This window comes from Oryctolagus cuniculus, chromosome 18, assembly GCF_051225735.1.
Source record: "Oryctolagus cuniculus isolate XC-2025 breed Fujian yellow rabbit chromosome 18, ASM5122573v1, whole genome shotgun sequence".
In the NCBI taxonomy this organism is placed as follows: domain Eukaryota; kingdom Metazoa; phylum Chordata; class Mammalia; order Lagomorpha; family Leporidae; genus Oryctolagus; species Oryctolagus cuniculus.
Genome location: NC_142884.1, coordinates 46,446,825 through 46,459,973, shown reverse-complemented (window position 1 = coordinate 46,459,973; position 13,149 = coordinate 46,446,825). Strand labels below are relative to the sequence as shown.

The 13,149-nt window shown below is 39.5% G+C and overlaps 1 protein-coding gene across 2 annotated transcripts in view; it reads left to right on the top strand.

Annotated features, from left to right (window-relative positions):
- Positions 1-13,149, top strand: part of TOX3 (TOX high mobility group box family member 3) — a 114,609-nt gene that overhangs the window by 77,019 nt on the left and 24,441 nt on the right. For both annotated transcript variants that reach the window (XM_070062678.2, XM_051846759.3), the window contains exons 2-3: positions 6,850-6,915; positions 10,886-11,140. In XM_070062678.2, the coding sequence (XP_069918779.1) occupies positions 6,850-6,915; positions 10,886-11,140 (321 nt within the window). The remainder of the gene's footprint in view (positions 1-6,849; positions 6,916-10,885; positions 11,141-13,149) is intronic.

Genomic DNA, 13,149 nt, shown 5'->3' with positions numbered 1-13,149 from the left:
AGCCAGAGCTGAGTACCCAGCCCCACAGTATGATATGGAACATGGTCAATTTTACTGGCATTTTAACCACCAGGTTAACCAACCACCTTACACATTTTAAAAATTTTCATTGACACGTAATACTTGTGCATAGTTATGAGGTACGGTGTGACCTTTCAATACATGTATACAGTGTGTAGTGATCAGATCAGGATACTTGGCATATCTGTCACCCTAGACATTGATCACTTCTTTGTTTTGGGAACATTCAATGTCTTCTCTACTGGCTCCTTTGGAACACGCAGTTAATTGTTGCCAACTACAGTTACCTGTGTGTGCAATGATTCCTCCCCTTGAAGTGCTTAGTGCATGCTCTGTAATAAAGCACTTTTCTAGCTAGATGTCTCTAGAGTTTAAAATATTACTTTTGTTAGAATATTTAAAGTTTCCTATTACCACTTTTTCCCCCTACGTGTGGTTTGGGGAAAGACCAGTAGTGGTAGCTTCTGGGCTTCTCATTTTCACTTGAATTTCAAGAATTTATGTTGCTCCCTGATGGACTTGGAGAACACTTCCGAGTATCATTTCACATCAGTTCACACCAGGAATGTGTTCACTCAATTCAGTAGATATTTACTAAACACCTTCTGTTTACCAAATAGTAGGCACTGGGACATCAGTGTAAAAGACAGGCAAAACATTCTCATTCTCAATGAGTTTATATTCTAGTAGGGGAGAAAGACAGTAACTACATCTGTGACGTTGAAAGTGTTAGTGGCTCAAATAGAGTGGGGAAAGAAGGACAAATGTGTGGAAGATACGGGGGTTGGGGATTCAGAGACGTTTGATAGGGTGGTCAATGAAAAAAGATGAAAGGAAGGGAATGAGTAAGCCATGGGGACGTCTTGAGGGACAGTGGTCCAGGCAGAAGATGCAGCCAGTGCAGAGACCTTGACATGGAATCTGAGTGGTGTGAGGGACAGCAAGGGGGCCAGCAGCCTGGAATGGAGCAGGAGAACAAGGCTGGCCAAGAGGTTAGGGAAGGAACACAGGCCATTGTAAGGTGGTGGGTGTCTTCCCGGAGTCAGCGGGGAGCCGATGGAGAGTTTACAGTAGAAGAGTGGCATGGTCTGACGTGGATTTTTGAAGGGTGCCTCTGAGTATAACCTGCTGAGTGTATGGTGGAGCCAGAGGAACCTGCTAAGAGGCTGCTACACTGTTCCAGGATGGATTGGATGGCTTGGACCCCAGATGGAGGTATAGACAGGTGATCTGTTTTGGGTCTAACTAGAAGGCTGGCCCGCGGTCTTTTGATGATTTGATTTGGGGAGGGAGGGAGAGAGAAAGAATGATGCAACAGTGACTTTTGGCATGAGTCACCAGAACCGAATGCTTCCCCACGATAGGCTTGGGGGAAATGTGGCGTTCAGTTTTGGGCGCATGTTTGTAATGTATGTTGACATCCAAGTAGAAGTGCTACAGGTAATTGGGTGTATGAGCCTGGTGCTCTGAAGATAGTCATCTAGGAGTTTGAGTGTGTGTATACGTCTCTGTGTAGAATAGCTTACACATCCTTAGCAGAATTATGTGAATTTTCATGGGAAAATGGTATTAAAAGGTTATTTGGAAGGTTTTCAGAAATCCATGTGTAGTTTTTCCACAATAAAATTTTTCCATGAACTTTCTGAAGACCCCTCATAACTGGCCCTATTGGTCTTGTTTTCACTCCTTTGGGTTTTGTATCTTGAGAGGGATTACCACTGCTGAAAATGGTTGGACTTGCCTACCTCTGGTAAGCTTTTTCCAGGAGGTAGTGAACAGAGCCTTCAAGAGTGTGGATTCTGCAGCACCGCTTTGCGTCGTGCGCCTGTGCTCAGCACACTTGGTCCATAATGGCACAGTTCATTTGTGTAAGCAACTTGACAGATGTCCGTAGTGAGGCATCAAATTGGATGGTGCCTGCTAACAAATCTAATGGGAAAACAGAAAAGAGAATTTCGAAGGATTATCTTTTTTTTTTAGGATTAAATTTGTGCCATTTAGCTGTTTGAGACCCTGTAGTTAATGCTGCTTTATTAGAAGTCTATACAATTCTTCACATGGGTGTCAAAATAATTTCGGGGAAAATGATGTTGTGTGGACTCATCAGGCTGAAGTATTCGTCTTGTGATTACAGATGGGATTTTGTCTCTGCTGCTGCACTTTTCTTCCAGGCTCTTTGCTGGATGAGCCAGACTTAGCAATCTGCATTAATTTACTGTGGCACTTCACACGGTCAGACAGGCCACGGACACGACCGTCTTTAATACATTTCTAAAAAAAAAAAAAAATCCGGCAATGCTCCTTTTTAATTGATGTCCTTCATAAATGGTATTTGCTGAAGCTATAATTATTCATCAAGCCGGAAAAGCAAATCTACCTCCAAGTACAATGAAGATGTTCTTTTATGAAATTATTAAGATACTGCAGTTCGACATGCAGAGTAATTTAGTTCTGCTTTATAAGGCTATCTTTGGGGATTCTATCTTTGGGGATCACATCTATTAGAGCTTATCAAAGAAGACAGGGGCCCAGGACCACCAGTGCACCTCCTGGAAACCGAATGCCCCTGCCCCCGGTCGCTGTTACCCCTGGCCTGTGCTCTTTCAAGCAGTTGGAATTGGCCATTGCGACTCATCAAAGAGAGCGCAGGGGGCAGGCGTTTGGCCTGGGGATGAAGACAGGGGTTGGGATGCCTGTATCTGCATCTCATATCATGCCTGAGTTCAAGTCCCGGCTTCCTGCTCACACGCACCCTGCGGCAACAGTGATGGCTTAAGTGATTGGTTCTTGCTACCTGCATGGGAGACCTGGGTTGAATACCAGCTGCTGGCTTCAGCCCTAGCCCTTGTGGGCATTTGGGGAGTGAACCAGGAGGTAGAGGTGCGCGTGCTCTCTCTCTCTCTCTCCCTGTTCCTTTTTTTCTGCCATTCAATTAATTAATTAGCTAATTAGTTAATTAAAAATGAAGAAAGAAGGGCATCCTTTTCCAAAGGTACCTGAGGAACATTTTATTAGACTCAGGTACTTTGAAATACTCTCCGGGAATCTCCAGCTCTGAGAAAGAGAACAGTAATTTCAGGTGGAACTGATCACTGAGTGAAATACTCATGTTTTTGTAGATACTGGAATGTAATTGATACAGATGGTGATGTAGAAGAGAATCTATTATCCTGGGCAACATACTTGACCCCAGTACCCTTAGTCTACTGCTCTAGAAAATGGAGGTAATAATTATATTGATCTTATTGGCTGTTGGGAAAGCAGATTACATTTAGCCTTGTTTTAGAAAATTAGATTAAATAATGTAGGTAGAGGGTTTTAGTGACCTAAGCACTCATTGTTGTTATTCAGCACTGTAAGAACTAAGGGATAAATGACCCTAGTTAGGATGTTTGATTTTTTTTCTTTAAGATTTATTTATTTACTTGAAAGGCAGAGTTACAGGGAGGGAGAGAGGGAGAGGCAGAGATAAAGATCTTCCATCTGCTGGTTCATTCCCTAAATGGCCACTGATGCAGGCCAAAGCCAGGAGCCAAGAGCTTCTTCTGGGTCTCCTACATGGGTGCAGGGGCCCAAGCACTTGGGCCATCTGCTGCTGCTTTCCCAGGCCCATTAGCGAGAGCTGGATCAGAAGTGGAGCAACCAGGGCTCGAACCGATGCCCATATAGGATGCAGGCATTGCAGGAGGCGGCTTAATACCCTATGCCACAATGCTGACCCCAGGATGTTTGATTATGTAGCACTCTAGTTGAGGTTTGATCAACCTTCACCCCCAGGGCCTGAAGTATGCCAGGCATTGTTAATTCTCAGGGAGACAGTGGTGAACACTGTTAAGTCCCCTCTGCTACGGACCTGGAGGTGTTTTGAGTGCAGTGTGTTTCCTGATGTCACTGTTCTTAGAACGTAAATCTAATTGTGTGCCATTCACTTAACGTTAATTGTACTGAGGTCGTTATATTCGAGATCTGCTCTCAAAGGACCACTTCTCTCAGAGTCAGATCTGTTCTTAACAGCGAACAAGTCAAGCAGGATTCGTAGGTCACATTTGAAGATCAAATAAATAAAATGAAGCTAGCTTTCCTTGATAAGGTCACTGAAGGGGAAGCCTTCTATTCTGGTTAGTTTAGTCACCATTTTGGGGGAGCTCCACTTAGCACGTAAATATCCACAACACCCAATGAGATTTGGATCCCAAATAAAGAAGACATTTTTTCAGTATAAGTATGTCCCAAACAGAACATGAGCAATACTTATACAATGTAAAAATTGTGCCATGGAAAAGCAAACTTAATTGGGCATCCTGCAATTTATCTGCCTAATCTATCACCCCAAGCCAGGGTCTCAGCCAGCTGTGCAGGAGGAAGACAGTTGCCTGCAACAAGTCACTCTTGGAAGCTGCCTTTGTCAAGGTATTTCACCCAAACAGAACAGAAACCTTGACTTCTATTTGAAATGATTTATAACTGTTCCCGCCTGATCGCCAAGTGTTTCCAAATTAAAAGCCATTAATTAAGGCCTGATATAGATACAAGAGATATGCAAGGAGTGCTTTGTAATTCCAGCTCAGTCCTTCAGGTGAGAGCTTTTCAAATTACGTGGACCACTGGAGCCACCTGCTTGAGAAACGCAGCTTGGCCCGCTCGTGGCTCATCAGTGCTGCCGTGCCAGCGTTGTTACTGATTTTTCTCATTTCTCCGGGGCAAATACTAATTAATGGATACAATTCACAGCTGATTAGCTGCAGTTTCTTCAGTAATTACATTCGCATACTAACTGTTCAGAAGAGGATTTCTAACCCAGTTCTTATTTCACTCTCAGCTTAATTTGTTTTTTGAATTGGCTAGGCCCTTAGTTAAATAGCCATTTTATTTTTCTTTGTTGTTTTAGGTGCTATTAGATAATAAGTGAGTTTAATCTTAAAAAAAAATACTCTCTGATAATGAGCTGTTTGCCTTAAATGGATTTCTAATTCCCCAACAAAACCTACATTTAAATAACGTTAAAGTTGTGATACAGGCTGTTAGGCAATTTGGGGGACCAGGATTAGTACATGAAATACCCGAGTTCTCATAAATATCTAAAAGAACATTGCATTGGAGGCCTGAGATTTTAATTTTAGCATCATTAACTCATCAACAATCCCAAGACAGAAACCCATTGTTTTACTGGTGTGCATTGAACATTTTTGGGAAAATGGGAAAAGTATGTGTGCTATGTGTGCGCACAGACACCCATGTGCATGTCTTTGATACCACAGGCCTTCAGGGACTCCGGGAAAAACAATCCATCCTAAGTGCTCACATACCTCTCAGCAATCCTTATGAGGATGTTTACCCAAATGAATCCGAGTGCTCACCAAGAGCCTTTCGGGTCGCTCGTTGTGCGCGCTAGGTGTCGTTCTGCAGGGTGGGATTGTGCTTCTGGACGCCATAACAGCACTCTGGCACTATTAGTCTTTTGTATAAATCCTGCTTAGTTCTTGGATCCCTGACATGATAAAGTGCAGCCTGTCAATCCTGCTGCTTGCACGCGTCCTATAGGTTCAGAGTCAGGGGCTAAGAGCCCCCTGGAAAGAAGTGTTTGTCAGTTTATTGAGAGGAGGATTATGTGGGACTTCCATATCTGTGGATCTATATCTGTGTTCTATTTATTCCCTCGATCTCTCTGCTTTTGTATCTATGTATCTACCTATTTCTCTCCATCCGTGATCCATCCATCCATCCATCCATCTCCTCAGAATATTGTGCCTTACATAATTACTAGCTGTTTTTATATTATAGAGTGGCAATATAAATTTCACCCTTTGGAGACTAAACCTATATTCTATTTGATGCATTAAAGGAGGAGAATGATGCACTTTATTAAAAGGACATTCTTCGGCTGTTTGAAATCATGAAAATAATATAACTCTAGATAATTGTGCTCAGAGCTTTTCCATATTGCCAGACTGATAACAGAATGTTTAAAGCAACAAAATGTGCCTACTTATACCATTTGAACCTGAAAATACATTTCTGCCAAAATCCAAGTTTTACATTTTGATAGCAAGTCCCTTAGAAGTAAAGAGCTTAGGTCTGAAATGCTGATACAGTCTTATTTGTGATGATATGAATGGGCTATTGTGTTAGGGAATGAAATAAAAATTGCTGTGTTCATAGGATCCCGCTTAGTTTCTAAACCTCTTTGCACTTAGTGTTACATTGAGAGATTAAATACCACTGTTTTCAGCGATTCTGATGGGTATAGATATCGCTCTAAGCTCTGTTTGGAGATTTAAAAAAAATTCTTTAGTCTTATTTATATTCATGCCACACCCCATTCCCTGGAAAATAGAATTTGAGTCCTGGGAATCGAATTTTATTCCCTTTAATGCACATTTTCACCTACCCACACTTGTGACATCTGTTCTTGAAAAGAGAGCTACAAATTCCCAACATGCTTCAAAATGTGTCAAGGTGATTTTCTTGGAAACTCTATTCCTTCTAACCTCTGACAATGCCAGATGCAGAGGCAACACGTCCTAGTGGCCATTTGGCCAAATGTTTGTAATTGTCTCTCTTCGTTATTAGTCTCAATGAGAAACAAAACTGTTTTCCAGAATGATTGAGTTAGCTTAACTCAGCCCTTTATTTTCGGGGGAAACTAGCTGACAGTACAGTAGAGTGCTTTGAAACCTTTGTCGTATTTCGAATTTGATCTTGGTAAAACCCTCTCTTAATCTTGTGGCATGAATATGCTTTCCAGGTCACACCTGAGTATTAGGTAAACAACCAGAGATCTTTATCATGCCTCCCCATCTAAACATAAACCAATCTGTTTTCTTTCAGTTTGGAAATAATAATAACTACATGAACATGGCTGAGGCAAACAACGCTTTCTTTGCTTCGGGTGAGGTAGGTGTCAGTCTTAATGTGTCGGTTCATGTTTTGCATGCGATTTAGATAATTTAATAGGCTTAAAGGGAAAAGCAAGGTATAAAACTTCTCACACTCCCTTAGATGGCACCAGGTCATGGCTCTGAAGGAGAAAAAGAGAATAACTTCACATGCCTGTACCACTTGTCCATAGGCTATTGTTAATATTAGTCATTTCCCACCTATTTCTTGGTGAAAAAGACATAGATGCAAACAAAAGTAAATACTTGTGCTTAAGGAAGTCTATTAAAATATATGCACACATATACCCTAGGTTTCTATGTAAGCCAATGATTATTTTGTGAACTAGCCTGGAAGAAACTTCTAATAGAAAAGATCATTGCAAATCTTAATTTCATTAAGTTGCATGGTTTGTGAACCCCTGAGGCAGAGCAGTGTTATAGTTTCTTGGGTTTTTGAGGGAGTAATGTGAAATGGGTGGCTTGTTTAGCATAGTACAGTGCCTGGCAATAGTAGGTGCTCAATAAATCTTTACAAGTGAATGAATGAATGGGCAGGCGCCAAGGCCTTAGCTAGGAAAACTGGTTGATGGCCTCTCAATACGGTGCCACACTGGCTCTGGGTTTGCCTTCAGCTTACAGGTGCAGGTGCACACAGGAGACAAACATTCGCTTCTTGTTGCTGTTTTTATGGTGCTTCCTGTTACTGACCTAGGACTGCTGCCTGGTCTATCGGACTGTCCTCCAGAAAGTCCTTGATCTTGATCAGAGCAAGAAAATGTCTTCGGAAAAATGGTAGACTGCGTGAGATTTAAGATTTTAAAGCAAGAACAAACACAAGTGAAATTGTTCCAAGTGGAATCTTTCCTCTTGCGGTTTATGTAATAAAAAGTCTTCATTTTCCAAATATATTCAGATATAGGAGACTGAACTAGCTTGACCCCAGAGAATGAAAATAATAATGGCTTTGTAAATGATCTTGGTACAGGGAAGCAAGTGATACGAAAGAAATTAACTTTGAGAAATTATTAGAATAAATGGGGAATCCAGAATTAAGGGCATCCCTAGATTAATCATTTTTACAGTGACCATCCTCTCTCTAAGCAAGAAGACAGGGGAGATAAGGGAGTATTGTTTGGCACTGGCTGCTGTGTTGTTTGTGATAATGAACACAAACCCCATCTGTAAGGACAACATGATGTTTCATTCTGTAGGATTTTTTTTCCCTACATTTGAATCAAACATTGATGAAAGCTCTACTGCCAGCAGCTGTTCAGAGACAATTTAATTCCAGCTGTGATAATTCACCGTGTCAGACATTGGCTGTTATATGTTGATACAACAGTTCTCCAGATTTGCATTTTTATCAAAAGGAACAAATGTTTTGAACATTTCAGTACAGATGGTATTTAACCGTGTACATACTACTTTAACATGTTCAAGGTAAACACTGAAGAGCCAGTATCTATAAGAAATAATCATACAAGCTCTAAATGATCACTCTGATATTTATCATACAGTGTAGTTACAGAAGTTGGTGTCTTTTTGTTGTTGTTGATGCCATGATGCCGTACATGGTTTGTTTATAATCTCAGATATTCAGCGTTTTGCATGACGAACACTTTAGGTCTATATTTAATAATTTACCTCTCTTTAGAGGTAAGATTTGAGCATTTTCTTGGTAATACATAACAGTGTTATTTTTATTGTATTGTCTTATTAGGCTAGGACATAGTAACATACTAAATTCTAACCTAAAATTAATTTGCCTCTTAAAGAATTATACCATTGGGACACATTATATATGATATATCTCTCCTTCATTAACAAAAACAAAAATGGAAACCTCCTTAATTTGGCCTGCTTTGCAAGAGACATGCTTTATGCTAGAGCATAAGAGGTAATCGTATGCAGTGATTTCACTATACATCTTTTCTTGAACGAAAAATAAAGCCCAAGTAAATGTTAATGCGCTGCCTTCTAGCGTGTGCCTAATTTCCCAATCACTGCATTAAAAGTAAATTTATTTGTTTTTTTCACATTTTAATGGGTGCAAACTAATTCAGGAAGAGTTTAGGTTCACATGCTGTAAAGTCTAAATTGTGCCTGAAACCAATTCACATAGATATTGTCCTGGAGATAACACTACAGGGATTAGGATATCCTGAGTTTGAAATTCACACATTTGCTTTATGTTTTCTGTCTGTGTCATGATTACCCTGACCATTTTTAAAGTACTTTAAATATTTATTGAAATAATATTTCAAGTGTTAATTACAGTGGTAATGAAAACAGCCAAATGCCACATATCAAGAATGAGTGTTTATCCGTATTGTTAATGTGATATGTTAGATTTCATTAAGCAGTAATGGGGTAGCAAATGAGTCACAAATTACAGTTGCATCTGTTACTAGACCACATTAGTGCCAAAGTAACGGCAAGCACAGTCGCAGGGTTACGTTCATTAGCCAACGATGTTTGTGGCCAAGTCATCCCTTTGTGTTTGAGAACTCGGGGTACCAGAGTCAGAAACTGTGATCTTTGGGGTTTTTTGTTAGAAGAGCTATGTCACAGAAAGTCTCATATTTCATTCTGGCTTTCAAATGTGTTATCACATGGCAATGCCTTGCGCACGTTGAGTCTGCTAAGAACCTCAAGATGTTTGATTGTCCCACGGTGGACTCCCATAGCTCGTGACCTCTTTCTTTCTGGTGAGATGCAAATACCATTTGACAGGTTCTATATGCAAGAGATGTTTTTTGTTGCTTTTTTTTTTCTTTCTTGAGTTTGTTACTCTTTTCTCTAAGTGGCTGATGTATCATCATTGATAGTTTGAAGAATGATGATTTTCAGCTCTTAATTAGTTCTCTTAACTAATAAGAGCAGACTCAAATTATCTTGCACCAGTTCATTCTTTCAAATACTCTTAATAATAAATGAACTTACAACTTTAACCTCCTGGGCTAGGAATAAAAATTATCTGCATGGCACCCAACCCCTTCTCGCCACCAAAGAAGAGAAAACAGAAAATCCTGATCCTTTAACATCCCCCTTTCCCTGAAAACAATCCAAAGAGACAAAGTGGTTGAACAAGGCAGCCTTGATTTGTATCACCAGACTCTCTTTTAAAACACCACCTTTGAGATTCTCGGTAGCAGTAAGAAAAACCATGCATTAAAATTTACTTAGGTCTTGCAATGTAATATTGGCTTAAGTTAGTGAGCATCCATGTAATTAGTATATCAGTATAATTCTATGCTCTCCTGATAGTCTTTAAATGTTGAAGACTGGTAGAAAATGTTCTAATAAATACATATTAAAATGTTCATATAAAAGTAAATAACCCTCCTTATAGTTTAAATAAAAACAGTGGCACCTTTTAATATGAGCCATCATCATCCTTATATGAAACATTGTATTACAAACAGTAACAATTTCCATAGAGGCATTCATTGCACTTGGGAGTATAGCAATAAGGAAATTAAAAAAACCAAACCACAAATTTAATATCACTTGTTTTATAGGTTGTGGCAGAAAGTAAATATGTGTAATGTTCACGTCTGGATTAATGTGGTGTGCGTGTGTACCACAACATCGTGAGCATTTTATGAAGCATGTGGATGGTGTAAGCGGTTTGAGCTGTTTCGCTAACATATCAATAAAGTGGCAATTTGTTATATAGCCAAATCTAACGTCGCTGATGCTCCAACTAACAACAAAGACAGATGTTGCTAATTAAGTGCGCATTAAAAAACTGTTAATACTGATACTCCATTAAAACCATATGATAATGAGACTTAAATCTTTAATCAGAATGATCAGCAAAACTTTATGGAAATCTGTGTTTAAGATGTTTTCATTTGAGAAATAAATATTTAGCCTAGATGCGGAGTGTTTTCATGTCAAGTCTTTCTTTCCTCCAAGGAGTGAGGTGCAGGAACAGAATGTGGAGATCTCTTATCTCTTATCTGTCTTTTGTTTTCTTTTAGCACACATTCCACACGCCAAGCCTTGGGGATGAAGAGTTTGAAATCCCACCCATCACACCTCCTCCAGAATCAGACCCCACCCTGGGCATGCCCGATGTACTGCTCCCCTTTCAAGCTCTCAGCGATCCATTGCCTTCCCAGGGAAGCGACTTCACACCCCAGTTCCCCCCTCAAAGCCTGGATCTTCCTTCCATTACAATCTCAAGAAATCTCGCGGAACAAGATGGCGTGCTGCATAGCAGTGGGTTGCATATGGTAGGCTCCACATTTATTGCTTGAAAGAATTTTTTGTCATTTGCAGTAATCGTAGTAGAGACCTGAGGATGCATATCTGGAAAGATGCTCTGGCCTGTCTACTGGTGGATATGTAGGTAGCTATTCCTAGCTCCATTGAAACAGAGGGACAGTACTGGATCAGTCGTTGGTATTGAACAGAGGGTATTGGGCTGGGTGGCAGTCATATGGAAGAGGATGATGAACAAGATCCTTGTGATCAGAAATCATTTTTCAAAAGTCTGATTCATTGGTTTGGAAGTAGCCAATCTCCGCTTGCCATTGGTTTCGCACAAAAGTGTGCTTGAGTTGAAAGCTGGCTCAGGTGAGATTTTAAAAATGGAAGCCCTTATAAGGTGTCTAGGTGTTTTGGATATGTTGGATTATAACATAACGTTTTTGATATGTGATTTGCTCCTGCCTCAAATGAAATATCAAACTGTGATAGAGAGAAAGGGGGAAAATTATTGCTTATAACCAGCAGAGGAGAATAGAGAATGGGTTATTGTGTGAAACATACCTAACTGAGTTATTTATTGTTGTAAACAATGAATAAGACACTCGTAAGGGCCAAGATTACTAATGCAATAATTTTGGTTCTATTTTTCTTAGTGTGCAGTTATAGTCAGCCATCGCCAGAGTAAATCTGCTTAAGCATTTTAAACTCCTCCGCGGAGATGGGTGTTCTCCCCCCACTGTAGTATTTAATGCATTTGTGTCTATCTAGGTGAGGTATTAAGCAGACATTTTAAAACAAGATTAATAGTTTATAGGTTTTTTTTTCTTTAAACCCTGATAAAAATGAAACAGATGTGTTGGTATAACGCAAAACAAATCCTATTGCTTGTTTACATATTTCTCTGCACATTAGGACCATGCCAGTGATGTTTATTGGTTTCATTGTTAATTCCCCAGATAACAACATATGATTGCAAAATATGTAGTGGATTAGTGGTGCAAAGATTCAGCATGGTCTCTGAAATATAAGATTACTTTCCCAAATAGGATTGCAGCAACATAATTTTCTTTGCCTGTGATCTTTTGTGTTTGAGCTGAACATCAGGCTTTTTTTACTTTTTACTTTTTTTTTTTTTTTTTTTTTTGGTCAGAAAAGAATGCAGTGAACAGCCGGGAAATGATCATTAAGTATTCATAAACGTTACTCCATATCGCAAATAATTGTTTCCTGTGGACTTCCTTACATTTTTGTCCCTCTGACACTGGAATGGAGGGTTCTGTCCTCTGTTCCTCTATAGTCAGACATGCAATGTTGTGCCAGGAAAAAAATAAAAATACAAAGAGTCCTCCGTCGCCAGGGGAGTCTGCGGTGGTTCACTGTGACTCATAGCTGCTAGGCGATGCTCATTTAAGTTGCAGAAATAGTTAAAAGACCATATAATGTATGCTAAAATGTGTACTTTATTAAATTGGTAAATATTTATTAATAATATAAGAATCTGCCTTTAAATTAAACATCTGATGAATTACCTTGCCTTAAAGCTATAAAACTGTTATTGCTGCTATAAAAAAGTGTAAAGGAGGCATTTTGACTATGAAATTTCATTTCATGGTCAATTGAATTTACTATATTGGAAAGAACTAAAGATGGAATCATAAAATAATTATGATACTCACATACAGTTAAAGAACAATGCTTTCACGGACTGGCGTTAGGAGAGAGGACTCGATGTTTAATGCTTCTTTTGTAATGTATGGCTAATCACTAACGCAGTGGAATTATTTCATTGATTTTTCGAAGTATGGGGACTTTAGCTAAGTGCAGCTGTTGCCATGGTATTTACATGGACCTCATCACATTTCTTGGTGCCTTTTTGAAGTTTTGCTGAACCTAAATGATATTTATTTTGGCTTGAAACAAACTCATCTTGTTGAAAATTCGAGCAGAATTTCACCTTGAAGAAATGTCACGGGATTTTGAATCACAAATGTTGGAAAAAATAAAATGTACTGGGACAGAATTATGATGAATA